The sequence below is a fragment of the Polypterus senegalus genome, chromosome 5 (genome assembly GCF_016835505.1).
Source record: "Polypterus senegalus isolate Bchr_013 chromosome 5, ASM1683550v1, whole genome shotgun sequence".
Classification (NCBI taxonomy): Eukaryota; Metazoa; Chordata; class Cladistia; order Polypteriformes; family Polypteridae; genus Polypterus; species Polypterus senegalus.
Window position 1 is genome coordinate 122994178 of NC_053158.1, and position 18509 is coordinate 123012686.

Consider the following 18509-nt stretch of genomic DNA (forward strand, 5'->3'; position numbering starts at 1 on the left):
AAAATGAAATATCTTTAATCAGCTGAAGCAAAGCAAGGCACACTCTTCAAGTGAGGCAATAACAAGTCAGTCCTTTGCAGCAGGAATTGTTTATTATTCTAACTTGTTTTCTCCATCATGAAATGTGATTAATCCTGCTTAACAGCACATTCAATTAAATAATCTACAAGTAGAAGTGCAGTCTAACGATAAGCAATGATATAACCTAACAATTTGTTAAGAAAAAAGTCTTAAGGGAAAAACTTAACTTTAAAACTTTTCTAAATTCAATTTGTACATTGTGCCACTGATATGCACTGTAAATTCTATCATGAATCTGCCACAGGCTATTTTTATTGAATTTTATCAGAAAAAACAATATTTAACAGATTAAAGCCTCAAAGGCGTTCATATTCAAAATAAACTGGTGAAGCCTGGTGTCATAACTTACTAATACATTTTCACTGTTTTGTATTCAGCAATAAACAAGCAACCAATGTGCATAAATGGATCCTGAAAAATGACCTAGCTGAATGCCTTTCAACTGACAGACAAATAAAATAGATATTTTTTCATTCAATGTATGTATCAAAAAAATGAAAAAAGAATACAGAAACCAATCTGAATTAAGTACTTCTTTTGGAAAATACTTCTGCATCCCAATTATCAACCTTGAGCATTCATATTTAAGTCTGTACCAAATACTTTCAATCTACTGTGAATGCAAATAAAAAATTAATCATTCATGTCTTTTCCATTGACATTCTTTTATCCAATCAATGCAATACTTTTATTCTTCTTGTTGGATTCTTGTTAAGAATGAGGTTTAATATAAGTAAATGTAGGCTATATTAATAATTAATCTTAACTCTTGTTTCGGCAGCAATTCTTAAATAATGAACACACAATTAAATTGTTAATTAGGACACTCACAAAGAAGTGCTCGAGCTTTGAACAGATAATTTCTTTTGGTTCATTTTTTTTCTTTTCCACAGTGCAAGATGAGACAGGTTTGGAAGTGACAATGATGTTGCTAAAGTACATTTGTTTCTAGTGCATAAAACACACTTTTATTAGAGTAAAACATTCTAAACAGTATATCCTAATTGTGTTTTATCACTAACCCTATAAAGGTTTAATTAAAAATATATATTCATCTACATGCTACTTAATATCCATTATGGACATCTGAACAAATTTTACAACAATATATCTTCAAAGAATTCCACTAAAAGTCAAAAAAGAGAAAGAGGCAGTAAAGTTATCAAGATGCTTTTCCCATTATTACTGGTTGCTTTTAAAAAGTAATGACATTTAATTTATAATAATGACTTAGGTGAATGAGGGATTAATATCCACACAGAAAAAAGGGAAATTGCAGGCTATACAGTGTGGCTAAGCAGAATATATCAGATAATGTCAATATAATTTGCATATCAATGAGAAAATGTCTAAATGTCTTAGATTAAAATTTTCCATCCATCTATCTATTTATGTAACCTGCTTATCCTTTACCGCTTTAACATTTTTATTTATCCATTGACTTAATACATTTAATTATGCTTAAATTGAAATATCACAATTTGTACATTAGTGTAAGCTACTCTAATATTTCATATTCTGTGAACCTTAAGAAATGTGTGCTTATGAAGCAATGTTGCTTGTCTAAGTTGTCACATACTGTAGGTACTATAGTTTGGTTTATTGGCTTATTGCTGAGTGGGTTATGTTTTTATTTGTTCCATGAACTGTGTACTTTAATCTTTATTGCTAGTATTTTCCCGGCCCTACATATTGTTAATTGAATGTGCACTAATTTAGAAAAGGTGCCTAATTATGGCACACAGTATAAGATATAAGAAAGTTTTGGTATTAGTTAGTGAGTCTTTGCATTTGGAGTTAATTGACTGATTCATTTTACATTCAATAGTATATTGAATACTGTGGAGAGGAGTAATCAACTTATTACTTCCATTACGAAGATGCCAAACACCTGGACATGTTTCTGCAATGAGCCTTGGACGTTTATTTGGCTATCTTATCTTCAAGGTGGTTACATAATAGAATGGCTTAGCACAACTTGGCCTTGGTATTTTAGGGGCAGAACTCACATGTGCTTTATATGATTTTAACTCACTTTCACACCTGGTATGGTAGGTATGACAAAGGGAAAATTAAATATAGGACTTGTTGGCTCAAATAGGGTGGCGCAGTGGTAGCGCTGCTGCCTCGCAGTTAGGAGACCCAGGTTCGCTTCCCGGGTGCTCCCTGCGTGGAGTTTGCATGTTCTCCCCGTGTCTGTGTGGGTTTCCTCCGGGTGCTCTGGTTTCCTCCCACAGTCCAAAGACATGCAGGTTAGGTGGACTGGTGATTCTAAATTGGGCTTGGTGTGTTTATGTGTGTCCTGTGGTGGGTTGGCTGGGATTGGCTCCAGCAGACCCCCGTGACCCTGTGTTTGGATTCAGCGGGTTGGAAAATGGATGGATGGATGGCTCAAATAATGGTAGAAGAGCTGGACACAAATGGTGTTCACTGTGCCCAGTGTGGGCTGGGTGGTTTCGTGGCCTTGGAACCCCTGCAGATTTTGTTTTGTATTTTTTTTTTTCTCCAGTCCTCTGGAGTTTTTTTTTGTGTTCTCCTAGCCATCAGACCTTACGTTATTATTTGTTACTTAGTATTGTCTAGTCTTATTTTTATATATATATTTTTTCTTTCCATCTTGTAAAGCACTTTGAGCTACATAATTTATATGAAAATGTGCTATATAAATAAATGGTGTTGTTGTTGATATTACGAGTGGAACTTTCCAGGCACTTCACAAGTCAATGGAATTATTGTTCAAGATGCAATCTTAATTTTTGACTTATACACAGTGGTGCTTGAAAGTTTGTGAACCCTTTAGAATTTTCTATATTGCTGCATAAATATGATATAAAACATAATCAGATTTTCACTCAAGTCTTAAAAGTAGATAAAGACAATCCAGTTAAACAAATGAGACAAAAATATTATACTTGATGATGCTCGAATATTACATACAGTGGATCCGCAAAGTATTCACAGTGCATCACTTTTTCCACATTTTGTTATGTTACCTCCTTATTCCAAAATGGATTAAATTATTTTTTTCCTCAGAATTCTACATATAACACCCCATAATGACAATGTGAAAAAAGTTTACTTGAGGTTTTTGCAAATTGCTGCCAACACCATGCTTCACTGTAAGGATGGTATTGGCCTGGGGCCTCATGTATAAACGGCGCGTACGCACAGAAATGTTGCGTAAGAACGTTTCCACGTTTAAATCGCGATGTATAAAACCTACACTTGGCGTAAAGCTACGCACTTTTCCATGGTACTTCATACCTTGTTGTACGCAAGTTCTCTGCTCGGTTTTGCAAACTGGCGGCACCCAGCGTCAAAGCAATGCTACTGTTTCTGTGTGGTTACTCCTTATTTTCCTGACGTAGCTTTATAAATACACTGAAACTAACCGCATATTGTTTATTAGTGTAATGCATCTGATTGTAATTAACTTGTAACAATATAATGGTCCAGGGAATAGCCATAGTATTCCAAATACCATAACTGCTTTAGCGTTGTTACTCTCACTGCACCTTCTTCTTCTTCTTTCAGCTGCTCCCGTTAGGAGTTGCCACAGCGGATCATCTTTTTCCATATTACTCTCACTGCACCACTCTGAGTATTTATATCACTGTATCTGAGTGTGAATCACAGTAGCAGCTGATCGGAAAGAGAATTATTGGTATACGGCATTAAGCACACGCTGTCTCGGCCATGGCAAAACATTTCAAAGCCTTTCCTGTACGGACCTCGCAGTTCAGAAACAGTTTTATCCCAAGAACTTTAAACGCACTCAGTCAAGTGCTCCTTGTACTGTAGAATTGTTTGTACTTATAAGTACAATTACCTCACTGTAAACTTGCACTACAGTTATAATATTACACAACCTGCGCCACTTTATAAAGCGCGTATTTACATATGATGACAATATCATTTTTAAGATGAAATGCAGCAAAATATGTTTATTATATTTTACAGATAAAACTTTAACTTCATTTAAATAATCTAAATTCTTCACTGGTACTGGCGTGAAGGATAGAATAATTAAACATGTACTACGAAGATATTTCAATGTTCCTTTAACGTTTTGAAGAATCTGCACTCTAAAATTACAGATGGCTTAACGTCTATTACAGAGCTGATTGTGTGGCGATCCACCGTGCATAAGATAACATATTGACATTGGACTTTTTCTATTGGACATAGAACCGCCCCTGAGTACTGCTGCAATAAATGATTTCATCGAACAACACGATCACACAATCACTGCGCCGTGAAACTCATGTTTAATAACGTGCTTTAACTATCATCATGAAAATGATATCACGTATACATCTCAGTATTTTAGTTATTCAGAGAGCTGTAATATCACGAATGTAATGGACTATGTGTCCAGTTGGAGGAAGAGAGCCGGTTTAAGAAGCAAGTAGTGATTCACACACATACAGCACATAGAAGATCAAATACAAAACAAAGCATTTAATGTGCTACTTTAATTACGATGTGATTTGAGAAACTGGTTAATTAAACAATTTTAAGATGAAGTTTATGATGTTCTACTTTAATGACAAAATAAACTACGTGATTAAAGTGGAAATGTCGAGATTGAAGTTGACATTTCGTGTTTTTTCCCCACTGTGTGCCTTTTTTCTCTGTACCCTAATTAGCTTTCATATGACACTCAGACAGTGGGCTATAACTCGTCTTTTCACGGCGACTTTGATATGTGACTTCTTTTTTATTTCCAGCACTGTGCGACTTTGTGAACGTGAGCTTTCAAGTTTCTCCAACACGCTATGTCACTCGATCAACTTCCTTTTGTTGATTATACTACGGTTTATTTTAACAAATTTGCCTCCACTTGGTATTCACTGAAATTCTTATATTTTCCCCCATGCTTTTCCCATTGTCTTTTCACAGAAGGCTGCGCTTAAGGGCAATTTATATTGATTTGCATATTCAAATAGGCGTAATTCTGGGAGGATTTGGGCGTTACATAAAGCGCGTGCCGCAGGCGTTAGTTTTCACGCTGATCGGAATTTATGTAGCGGAAGAGCGTGGAAGTTAGATGCAGCACAGATTCCTGCATCTGGATTTTTCTGTGCGTAAGAACATTTCGGCTTTTGTGCTTACGCCATGTTATAGTGCGAGTTCTACACACGGCGTTATACATGAGGCCCCTGGTGATGAGCGGTGCCTGGTTTTCTCCAAACGTGACACCTGGCATTTACACCAAAGAGTTCAATCTTTGTCTCATCAGACCAGAGAATTTAGTTTCTCATGGTCTGAGAGTCCTTCAGGTGCCTTTTGGCAAACTCCAGACGGGCTGCCATGTGCCTTTTACTAAGGAGTGGCTTCCATCTGGCCACTCTACCATACAGGCCTGATTGGTGGATTGTTGCCGAGATGTTTGTTCTTCTGGAAGGTTCTCCTCTCTCCACAAAGGACCTCTGGAGCTCTGACAGAGTGACCATCGAGTTCTTGGTCACCTCCTTGACTAAGGCCCTTCTCCCCCGATCACTCAATTTAGATGGCCGGCCAGCTCTAGGAAGAGTCCTGGGGCCTAATGTATAACGCCGTGCGTAGAACTCGCATTATAACATGGCGTAAGCACAAAAGCCGAAATGTGCTTACACACAGAAAAATCCAGATGCTGGAATCTGTGCGTACTCCAACTTCCACGTTCTTTCACTACATAAATCCCGATCAGCGTGAAAAACTAACGCTCGTGCACGCGCATTATGTAACGCCCCAACTCCTCCCAGAATTACGCCTCTTTGACTATGCAAATGAATATAAATTGCCCTTAAGCTCAGCCTTCTTTGAAAAGACAATGGGAAAAGCACGGGGGAAAATATAAGAATTTCAGCGAATACCAAGTGGAGGCAAAGGAAAAACATACTATTTGTTCAAATAAACCGTGGTATAATCAACAAAAGGAAGTTGATCGAGTGACATAGCGTGTTGGAGAAACTTGAAAGCTCACGTTCACAAAATCGCATAGTGCGGAAATAAAAAAGAAGTCACATATCAAAGTCGCTGTGAAAAGGCAAGTTGTAGCCCACTGTCTGAGTGTCATATGAAAGCTTATTAGGGTACAGAGAAAAAAAGGCACACAGTGGGGAAAAAGCACGAAATGTCAACTTCAATCTCAACATTTCCACTTTAATCACATAGTTTATTTTGTCATTAAAGTAGAACATCATAAACTTCATCTTTAAATCGTTTAATTAACTAGTTTCTCAAATCACATCATAATTAAAGTAGCACATTAAATGCTTTGTTTTGTATTTGATCTTCTGTGTGCTCTGTGTGTGTGAATCACTACTTGCTTCTTAAACCGGCTCTCTTCCTCCAACTGGACACAGAATCCATTACATTCGTGTGATATTACAGCTCTCTGAATAACTAAAATACTGAGATGTATACGTGATATCATTTTCATGATGATAGGAGTTAAAGCACGTTATTAAACATGTGTTTCACTTCAATGAAATTATTTATTGCAGCAGTACTCAGGGGCGGCTCTAGGCTTGTGGTGGCACTGGGCAGAGGAAGAATCGGTGGCTCCTTCGCCTGCCAATGTCAATATGGTATCTTATGCACGGTGGATAGCCACGTCCGTTGCGGACACTGCATAGCCGCCTCATGCTCATGACACAAGCATTTAACTTTTGCCGAAATTTGTCGCTGCATTTTTTGCTGTGTTGTTATTTTCTCTTTCTGTTTTATATTCAACTAGCAGAATACCAGCCAAGAGCGAGAAGTAGTGTGTTAAAGAAGGTACTAAAAAGAAAAGGAAAAATTTTAAAAATAACGTAACATGATTGTTAATGTAATTGTTTTGTCATTGATATGAGTGTTGTTCTCATCTCTCTATCTATATATATATATATATCTATATATATATATATATCTATATATATATATATCTATATATATATCTATATATATATATATATATATGTTGTTCTCATATCTATCTATATATATATCTCTATCTATATATATATATATATATATATATATATATATATACCAGCTTGGCAGCGAGAAGTAGTGTGTTAAAGAAGTTATGAAAAGAAAAGGAAACATTTTAAAAATAATATAACATGATTGTCAAAGTAATTGTTTTGTGTATTTGGCGGCAGCACAAAGTTTTTTCGTCTAGCTGCATCAGAAAATGTACCACGCGGACGCCTGACACGCCTCCTTTTACTGTTTTCTCACAGCTTGGATTGCTGCTGTCATATATATACACACACACACACACACACACACACACACACACACACACATACATACATACATACATATATATATACACATATATACACATACATATCTTCATATCTACATATCTATATACATATCTACATATACACACATATATATATATATACCGTACATACCTATCTACATCATATATATATATATACATACACACACATACATACACACACATATATATGTGTATATGTGTGTGTATGTATGTATGTATGTATATATGTATATGTATGTGTGTGTGTGTGTGTATATATATATATATAGGTATATATATATATGTAGATAGGTGTGTGTGTGTGTATATATATATATATATATACACACATACATATATATATACACATACATATACTTGTGTGTATAGCTTTTATATATGTGTGTGTATAGCTTTGGTCACTGAGTGCAAGGGAGAAATAATAAAATATAGTCTATAAGTTATTAAACAGTAAAACATTAACGTTTTAAGAAGTACAGGTACATTGAGCACTACTGGAGTGGTTTCAGGTAAACTACATTTTAAAGACTGTGTAACACAACAGGTAAGTAACTAACAGCAGCTAAAATATATATGGATCATCTCTCGGTAGTAGATCCCTTTTGAAAGGCGCTACACGACGGCTGTGGTATAGAAATTACATTTTCTATGTGAACGTTCAAATTTGTGCCTCTGGTAATGTGCCTTACCGGCATTTAAAGAAAATTAGTTTTGTGTCCTCTGCAGTGTTAAGCGAGAAAGGCTTTGGTTTGGGATAAAAGGAAAAAAGTTGTAAAGAAAGGAAAGTTGCCTTTTTCTTTTATATAGTATAGAGAGATGTGTTCGCTGACGTTATGATCGCCTTTTGACGACAGTCGCGGTGGGTCTTGTGTAGACTGGTGAGACGTCCTCGCCATTAATCGGCTGTGATGGCACTGTCAGTCCTCCACTCGTGTGCGTGAGGACCTCATAATCGTATACGTGCAAAAGAAAGTGTGAATCGCCTTAATATTATTTTGCCGTGGTGTAGAAATGGGGTCCCGTGTTTGCACTTGTCTGGGCTATAGCGCAAGGGGAGGATGAAAAAAATTAAAAGTGCTCACTTTGACTTAAGGCAGAAGCGCAGTCAGCGTCTCAAAGGCCTGCACAGCTATGCGCGCGCTGGCTGCTCGACTTTTGCAGGGCAGGAGACCACAGTTTTTGCAGACACGTTCATGATATCAAAAGTCTCAGCGCTCTTTGGAGGTCATTCATATATTATATGATATATATATATATATATATCAAAATACCCGCGCCTCGCAGCGGAGAAGTAGTGTGTTAAAGAAGTAATGAAAAAGAAAAGGAAACATTTTAATAATAACGTAACATGATTGACATTGTCATGAGTGTTGCTGTCATATATATGCCTGCCTAAATAAGTCACCCTCGCTTTGCTCTTACTTTATTTACCGTTCATTTAATCACGGCTAGTGGCGGAAAAATTATAAAATGGAAGGAGGATGGCTTTACCAAAACAATTATTGATGGCTTATCGATTATTCATAAAGCTTGAATTGGTGATGTTTTTCTGTGTTAACCTCATATTTTTTCATACTTCTTCTCAAACTAAGGTGGTGCGAGGGTAAAATGAATCGGGATGTGCTGATCAAAGTAATCGGTGTACCAGGAAATCATGCATTGACAAAAGCTCCCTGTGCTTGTAATGCAAAGTGTGATTAAATGCATTATTTTTTAACGCGTTATGGAGCACATGCATCGAAGCTTCTCAGCTGTGCTTGTGCTAAGAAAAGGAAAGATTTTAAAAATAACGTAACACGATTGTCAATGTAACCTTTTGTAAGTAGTGCCTGGAGGATTCAGTGTGGAGAAACTCTATAGAGACAGCGTGTGTATTAACTTGTGGATTTTTCTGTGAGTATTTGGTGGCAGTCTGACCAAGTTGCTTCGGAAGACGGCGTTAGCTGCGGAGCTCAGCTCAGAGCGAAATGAGATGAATGGGAGGGAGATGATGACGTGACTCCCCACCCGCCTTTAACTGTCAATCCCCACAAACACAGTCTCGGAATTTGCATAAGCACACCCCTTCACCTACAATTTTAACTTAGTTACAAAGTGATCAAAACTCTCGTTTATATCCCGCATTACCTGTGGGCATGTGAAACGCCAGAGGTAGCCTGTCTATGAACTTAATTTAAAGTTTAGGTTTACACCTTGCTTTCTTTCCGAGGTAGCAGCAGTCATGAATATGGTAGTATATGTCACTCGCTCGCTTCTTATTGTTTCGCTGCCTTCTCAATAATATAATGCATGTTTTCTTAAGGGCTTTTTTGGTGGTCTTCCTGGTTTTCTACGCACTGCGCTGACAGTCAGTTCACGTGATTACGTGAGAGGCGTGATGATGTCACACGAAACTCCGCCCCCCAACGTCATTGCCAGCTCAACTCCATTACAGTTAATGGAGAAAAATACCTTCCAGTTATGACCATTAGGCGTAGAATTTCGAAATGAAACCTGCCCAACTTTTGTAAGTAAGCTGTAAGGAATGAGCCTGCCAAATTTCAGCCTTCTACCTACATGGGAAGTTGAAGAATTAGTGATGAGTGAGTGAGTGAGTGAGTGAGTGAGTGAGTGAGTGAGTGAGTGAGTGAGTGAGGGCTTTGCCTTTTATTAGTATAGATACATATTGGCATAGCCGCTACTGCAGTCCTTGCTTTTCTTTCCCCAAGTAACCGATCGCCACACAATAAGCTCTGTAGTAGAAATTAAGCCATCTGTAAGCTTAGCGCCGATTCTTCAAAATGTTTAAGGAACATTGAAATATCATCGTCAGATACAGTGATAATAAATACTCTGAGTGGTGCAGTGAGAGTAATAGATGTAAAAGTAAAAGATGATCTACTGTAGCAACTCCTAACGGGAGGAGCTGAAAGAAGAAGAAGGAGAAGTGAGAGTAACAACGCTAAAGCAGTTATGGTATTTGGAATACTATGGCTATTCCCTGGACCATTATATTGTTACAAGTTAATTACAATCAGATGCGTTACAATAATAAATAATATGCGGTTAGTTTCAGTGTATTTATAAAGGAAAAAAAGGTGTAACCACACAGGAACAGTAGCACTGCTTTGACGCTGGGTGCTGCCAGTCTGCAAAACCGAGCGGAGAACTTGCGTACGACAAGGTATGAGGTACCGTGGAAAAGTGCGTGGCTTTACGCCAAGTGTAGGTTTTATACATCGCGATTTGAACGTTGAAAAGTTCTTACGCAATATTTCTGTGCGTACGCACCGTTTATACATGTGGCCCCTGGTGGTTTCGAACTTCTACCACTTACGGATGATGGAGGCCACTGTGCTCATTGGGACCTTCAAAGCAGCAGAAATTTTTCTGTAACCTTCCCCAGATTTGTGCCTCGAGACAATCCTGTCTCAGAGGTCTACAGACAATTCCTTTGACTTCATGCTTGGTTTGTGCTCTGACATGAACTGTCAACTGTGGGACCTTATATAGACAGGTGTGTGCCTTTCCAAATCATGTCCAATCAACTGAATTTACCACAGGTGGACTCCAATTAAGCTGCAGAAACATCTCAAGGATGATCAGGGGAAACAGGATGCACCTAAGCTCAATTTTGAGCTTCATGGCAAAGACTGTGAATACTTATATACATGTGCTTTCTCAATATTTTTTATTTTTAAAAAATTTGCAAAAATCTCAAGTAAAGTTTTTTCATGTTGCCATTATAGGGTGTTGTGTGTAGAATTCTGAGGAAAAAATTAATTTAATCAATTTTGGAATAGAATAGAATAGAAGTTTGGAATAGAAGTTACCCTGGTGTCCTTTTTGACTATTACACACCTTGCTCTTGGAGTGATCTTTGGATCTGTGGAGGGTAACAATGGTCTTGAATTTCCTCCATTTGTACACAATCTGTCTGACTGTGGATTGGTAGAGTACAATCTCTTTAGAGATGGTTTTGTAACCTTTTCCAGCCTGATGAGCATCAACAACTCTTTTTCTGAGGTCCTCAGAAATCTCCTTTGTTCATGCCATGATACACTTCAACAAACATGTGTTGTGAAGAGCAGACTTTGATAGATCTCTGTTCTTTAAATAACACAGGGTGCCCACTCACACCTGATTTTCATACCATTGATTGAAAACACCTGACTCTAATTTCACCTAACTGCTAATCCTAGAGGTTCACTTACTTTTGTCACTCACAAATATGTAATATTCAATCATTTTCCTCTATAAATAAATGACCAAGTATAATATTTTTGTCTCATTTGTGGAACTGGTTTCTCTATCTACTTTTAGGACTTGACTGAAAATCTGATGAAGTTTTAGGTCATATTTATGCAGAAATATAGGAAATACTAAAGGGTTCACAAACTTTCAAGCACAACTGTACATGATAATGGTTTTTCTTACTGTGTGACCACTATGTTCTATATTTAATTTCATTATTTTTATTAACACAATACAATAACAAACAGAAGTGACAAATGGCAGGTTACATTATGCGTCAAGATATTTTCATTATTTATAGTCGACAAGAAAAATAGCCATGTGCCTATATTGTTGCATGTTTTGTTTAAATGAACATAAATTTAAGAATGTCCTAAATTGATTAACATAACAGAAAGATATTAGTGTTTTAGTGCATTGTACTGCACATTACTCACTGACTTGACTTTGGAACTTTGGAAAATACACATAAATGATTCTTTCCTTTGCAAATTATACACCTGACATAAGTTTTCTATCTCTATCTGTATAATTTATATATATATATATACACACACACACGCCAACACACATAAAAATGTGCACTTTGGTGTCTGCATGTTACACCGTGAGGCATTACTTTGAAAGGGAACTCCTCTATACGTGGATTACTCTTATGTTGCAAGATAGAGGTATTGATCGTTTTTTGCATTTATGAGTTGAGACATGGCACTACTTTTTGTTTCTCACTCCTTCTTTATATTGTTTGATCAACCTCGCCACAAGTTAACCTACATATTTTTGTTAAGGTGATCAACTGTTATGCAATCATAAGAAAATGGGGCTATAAGCCTGAGTCAAGGTACCAGGCTTGTTCTGAATAATTAATATTTATGCAAAAATATTATATGTGTATGTACACTCACCTAAAGGATTATTAGGAACACCATACTAATACGGTGTTTGACCCCCTTTCGCCTTCAGAACTGCCTTAATTCTACGTGGCATTGATTCAACAAGGTGCTGAAAGCATTCTTTAGAAATGTTGGCCCATATTGATAGGATAGCATCTTGCAGTTGATGGAGATTTGTGTGATGCACATCAAGGGCACGAAGCTCCCGGTTCACTACATCCCAAAGATGCTCTATTGGGTTGAGATCTGGTGACTGTGGTGGCCATTTTAGTACAGTGAACTCATTGTCATGTTCAAGAAACCAATTTGAAATGATTCGAGCTTTGTGACATGGTGCATTATCCTGCTGAAAGTAGCCATCAGCGGATGGGTACATGGTGGTCATGAAGGGATGGACATGGTCAGAAACAATGCTCAGGTAGCCCGTGGCATTTAAACGATGCCCAATTGGCACTAAGGGGCCTAAAGTGTGCCAAGAAAACATCCCCCACACCATTACACCACCACTTGTAGTGGAGATGAGTGGTACCCGGTGGGGTCTTCTGCTGTTGTAGCCCAGCCGCCTCAAGGTTGTGCATGTTGTGGCTTCACAAATGCTTTGCTGCATACCTCGGTTGTAACGAGTGGTTATTGCAGTCAAAGTTGCTCTTCTATCAGCTTGAATCAGTCGGCCCATTCTCCTCTGACCTCTAGCATCAACAAGGCATTTTCGCCCACAGGACTGCCGCATACTGGATGCTTTTCCCTTTTCACACCATTCTTTGTAAACCCTAGAAATGGTTGTGCGTGAAAATCCCAGTAACTGAGCAGATTGTGAAATACTCAGACCGGCCCGTCTTGCACCAATATCCATGCCACGCTCAAAATTGCTTAAATCACCTTTCTTTCCCATTCTGACATTCAGTTTGGAGTTCAGGAGATTGTCTTGACCAGTACCACACCCCTAAATGCATTGAAGCAACTGCCATGTGATTGGTTGATTAGATAATTGCATTAATGAGAAATTGAACCGGAGTTCCTAATAAATGCTTTAGGTGAGTTTATATGTTTAATTATTTATACATTGTTCTTGTTTTTAGTACCTACTTTATGAGTTTGGTGGCTTTTAAGTAATCTCTTCAATTTACAACTTTTTTCCACAAAGATAAATAAATAAATAATATAATGTGCTTAGCTTTGTGTCAGTTGCTCTTAGAATGCACTGTATTATTTGTTGTGCTTATCATTTTGTTTATATTGTTGCTTTTTTCTGAGATTTTTGCATTGTGCATATTTCCATTTCATTTATAAGTCCATACAAAAGGTTTGATGCTGAACTGACAAGAGAGAATCATGATGCATCTAAGAATTGACTTTTTTCTCACTCCTGTTTATATACTGTAGATGAGCCTGTTATTGAGCTGGTTAGGTGGTGAATATGAGTCAGTGTTTGATTAGGAGAAGAAGTGGAGGAAAGACACTTCATAAACTGAACTCAACAGTAGAAGAGGTTTTTGCACCAAGCAAGAGTGCATGAAATGGGAAAGACAAAAAGCCATCAAAATATGTTTTTCAATTCTTCAATGACATCTTTGTAAATGTAATAATTGTTATAGAACAGGCACAAGTACAGAACCCACTAGAATTACTATTAACCCCTTAGTCAGTTTTTATAGATTTCTCCCTATCTAAACCCTTTTTCTCCATAACAGACTACTCACAACTTTATATATGTATGATATGATGAAAAATTGTTTTCAAATTCTTCCCCATTAGAACAGGACACTACCCATGCACTACATGTATATGGTTGGCAATTCAGTTTAAATATTTTTACATGAGCCCAAACTCTCCTCTTTTAAGTCAGTGGGAAACCGATGTGTTATACTATTTGAAATTGGAAAAAATCAAATACTCAGTTAGAGGATCCATACAGACTTTTTTAAAAACATGGCAGGATCTAATCAGTAATATTTTAAAATAAGTTTATAAAGCACAGAGAATTTATTAATTTTTACAAGCCTTAAATTTTACACCGTTTGGCTTGCTCTCTCTCTCAGTGGTGGGGATCGATCTGTTCTTAACATAATTCTTTTTTTTTGTAAAAACTTGATTGCTATGTATGGATTGTAATAAAATTAATAAAAAAAAAAAAAAAGACCATTTTGGTCATTGTGTATTTTCTAAGGCACCGGCATTATGTGGTTTTCACTGCTGACCATATGACTGGTATGGCTTTGCATTGGCTGTAGTCTATTTTAAGATGGCAACAACCAACCTTTTTGGAAAAAATAAAAAATGACTGCAAAATAAATTCAGTCTTTATTAGTTAGGGAAAGAAAATCTAATAATTGGTTAGGACGTTTTGGCTGTTTTTTCCACCTGACCATAAAGACACACTTTCTCCCAGTCCTTGCTAAATGGCTTTGTCTAAATTCATTGGACAAACTACACTTCTGTCCCCAATATAAACAAGCTAAAATAAATATGTAATTTTCAAGCAAGAGGTAAATTTAATGACCTATGAAACTGCTTTTGGATTTTGAGTGGCAGAGATCAAAAGTAGTCCCTCTTTGATGGGAAAGCGAAATAATAGGTTGAAACAAGAGTCTATAAACAAAATATCATTAAATTGTTCAGATTCTTCACTACTAAACAAAATGCAAAGTCTAAACAAAACAAGTGTTAAAAGCTGAGTAAATCAAAAAATGATTGGTTTGCTCAATTGCTATTTGTCTTTTCCTTGAAAAAAAAATCTGGTGGTGTTTAATGCAAGGAACCATTTTGCACAGTGTATCACAGAAAACATTAAACTAAAAACACAAAATAACAATGTAATTATGACATTATGAAAATTCAAATTTTAAAACACAGTAAAACAATAAATGCATATTATTAAAGATAATTCATATTACTGATAAAATAATATACAAGGTTTTTGTTGTAAACAACCAATGAAAGTCTTCATTTATATTGAGTTCTATTTGGATGGATAATGGATATAATGAGGTTATCAGAAATAAACTTGATGCATTAGGATTAAAAGTCAAGACGGAGGTGAAGATTTAGGGGTAACTATTGACTCTGACCTGAATTTTAAATCACATATTAATCACATCACTAGGACAGCAATTTTTTACTTAAGAAATATAGCAAAAGTTAGACCTCTTATAAAATTGCAAGATGCTGAGAAATTAGTTCACACGTTTGTTTTCAGTCGACTAGATTACTGTAACCACTCCTCTCAGGACTACCCGAAAAAGACATCAATCGATTGCAACTAGTACAGAATGCAGCTGCTAGAATCTTAACTAGGAAAAGAAAATCCGAGCACATTTCTCCAGTTTTGATGTCACTACATTGGTTACCTGTGTCATTTAGAATTGACTTTAAAATACTGCTTATAGTTTACAAAGCCTTAAATAATCTTGCTCCATCTTAAATTTCGGAATGTCTTACACTTTACATTCCAGATCATAACCTTCGATCTTCAAATTAGTGTCTGCTTAGAATTCCAAGAGCTAAACTTAAAAGAAGTGGTGAGGCGGCCTTCTGCTGTTATTCCACTAAAATCGGAATAGCTTGCCAATCGGAATTTGCCAGGCTAATACAGTGCAAGACTTTTAAAAACTGCTGAAAACACATTACTTTAACATGGCTTTCTCATAGCTTCATCTTAGTTTAATCCTGATGATCTGTATATTCAATTAATTATCACTGTTATTCATGGTGTCTTTCATACTAACCCCTACTTTCTCTTTTGTTCTTTTTCCGGTTTTCTGTGGTGATGATCTGCGCCACCACCACCTAATCAAAGTACAGGGATGTCCCTATATTGATGGATTAAAGGCCAGAAGTCCACATGACTGTCATCATCAAGTTCTTCTTTGAGAACACTGAATACAATGAGGACTGATTGAGGTCATTTATGTTAGGTAGAATGACTAGAGGGGGCTGGACGGTCTTGTGGCCTGAAACCCCTGCAGATTTCATTTTTTTCTCCAGCCGTCTGGAGTTTTTTTCTGTTTTTTCTGTTCCTCCCTGGCCGTCAGACTCTACTTTTATTCTATGTTAGTGTTCCCTTATTTTAATTCTTATTTATTTTCTCTTTTTTCTTTCTTCATCATGTAAAGCACTATGAGCTGCATTATGTCCTATATAAATAAATGTTCTTGTTGTATTTAGTTACTCACCTAAGAAATGCTGTAATGTAAATTGCAATACTTTCTGGGCTGCCCTTTATTCATATGTCCAAATTACAATAGCACACAAAGCTGACAATTTGATCCATTTTCACTTTTGTCATTACAGTATAAGCAGCAAATTATATATTAGAATATAAAAGAAATTAGAATGTTCCCTGTTGAAAGGGTGTATGACTTCATTAAGTACTGTGCATAGTAAACTGACTGTAATGTTGAAACATAAAAGGGGAAAAACATTTTTCAGAATTAATTTTTAATAGAGTGTACATGTGATCACTCTTACCTCCTCTTCTGTTCAGCTTGGCATATCCCGGAGCATAACTGCCAGACAACATGGAGGAACTTGCAAATGCAGCATGTGGGAGAGGTGTGACCAAGGGCTCATCACATTTCTCTGAAACAACAAAAATTAAAATGTTTTTCTGTCAGATAGAGTTAATTTATACATTTTCAAAAATATTGTGAGGAAAAAGGTACAAATCAAATTAAAATAAAAATAGATTAATTGGATTCTTTCCCTAGCTAATGATAACTTGTGCAGTAGAACTCTAATTAGCTCAAATAGGCTTAATTTCTAAAAGCAGATTTTGGTAGAATTACTCAAACTAAAAAGGAGGAAAAGTCAACAGTAGTTTCAATTAAAACTTCTGAAAGTACATGACTACAACATTTTACATTAAATAAAAAATTACATTTCAAAGCAAAATCTTGAAATTAAGTAACAGGCAAGCAAATGCCAAAATATAATTTAATCTTTGTATTTAATTCTTTGTTTAAATGTATTTTTCTGGTTCTGTGTTCTGATCACTGGAATATATTGCAACCCCACAGAACATTCTTAAATAATCACAAGTCACCAGGGAAATATAAACGCTCTGTGTTTATCCAAAGACTGTCTTTCATTGCCCTACTGTACTACTAATTTAGAACAGCAGTGGGGCAACCACTTTAACCAGCTCCTCTCAGTCTAGTGAAAGAACACCCACTCTATTCCAAGAGGTCTGGCAAGGTAGGATAACTACTGATGCCTTGGTAGAAAACATGTTGCAACTACTCATCCTTTTACAATTATTTACAGTCCATTACCAGCTTAGCTGAATTTGTCTAAAATACCTTGAATACATTCTGGCATGCCATGTTTTTTATCTTCCTACAATCCCCTGTACATTCTGTCATCAAAAATCTTTTCTGTTACACATTAAAAGCCATTCTACGCCCAAAAAAGATGTTTTTACATATTAATTACCCCATGTAGTTTGTAGTGTTGGACGAGTTAAATTTCATGTTGGGAGAAGGATGTTAGGGATAGAGCTGCCAAGTAAGAGGAAAAGAGGAAGGCCTAAGAGAAGGTTTATGGATGTGGTGAGTGAAGACATGCAGGTGATGGGTATAACAGAACAAGATGAAGAAGACAGAAAGATATGGAAGAAGATGATCTGCTGTGGCAACCCCTAACAGGAGCAGCTGAAAGAAGATGAAGAGTGCTGAATGGACAACAGTAAGCATTACTCTCTAGAAAGAAAATTACATGTTACTCATTTTGTAAAAATCACATGTCAAGTCATCCAGTCGTAAGTTACAACCTCCCAAAAACATGTATTTTTACTGAAATATTGTTAAATAAACCACTTCCAGAAAACGCATTAATGAATGAAATGGAAGATGCTTACATTTGAATCAGCATTTAATTTGTTAATGACTGCTTTTTTTTCCATGGAGTTTTTGATATTTCTTTCTGTTGTCCAGCATTTGTCACCTAGACCCCTATTATATCAAAAACTTTGTTGTTCCCATTTTTCAGTAATTTCTACAAACTACAAGGGGTAAGTAACATAAAAAATAATTTTTAGTGGA

General features: G+C 36.4%; 1 protein-coding gene across 1 annotated transcript in view; it reads right to left on the reverse strand.

The window, feature by feature from the left end:
• cntnap2a (contactin associated protein 2a) overlaps positions 1 to 17049 on the reverse strand; it is a 986203-nt gene extending 969154 nt beyond the window's left edge. The window contains exon 1 of the mRNA XM_039753312.1: positions 16939 to 17049. Coding sequence (XP_039609246.1) covers positions 16939 to 16990 — 52 coding nt within the window. The 5' untranslated portion in view covers positions 16991 to 17049. The remainder of the gene's footprint in view (positions 1 to 16938) is intronic.
• Positions 17050 to 18509: the final 1460 nt, after the last annotated feature.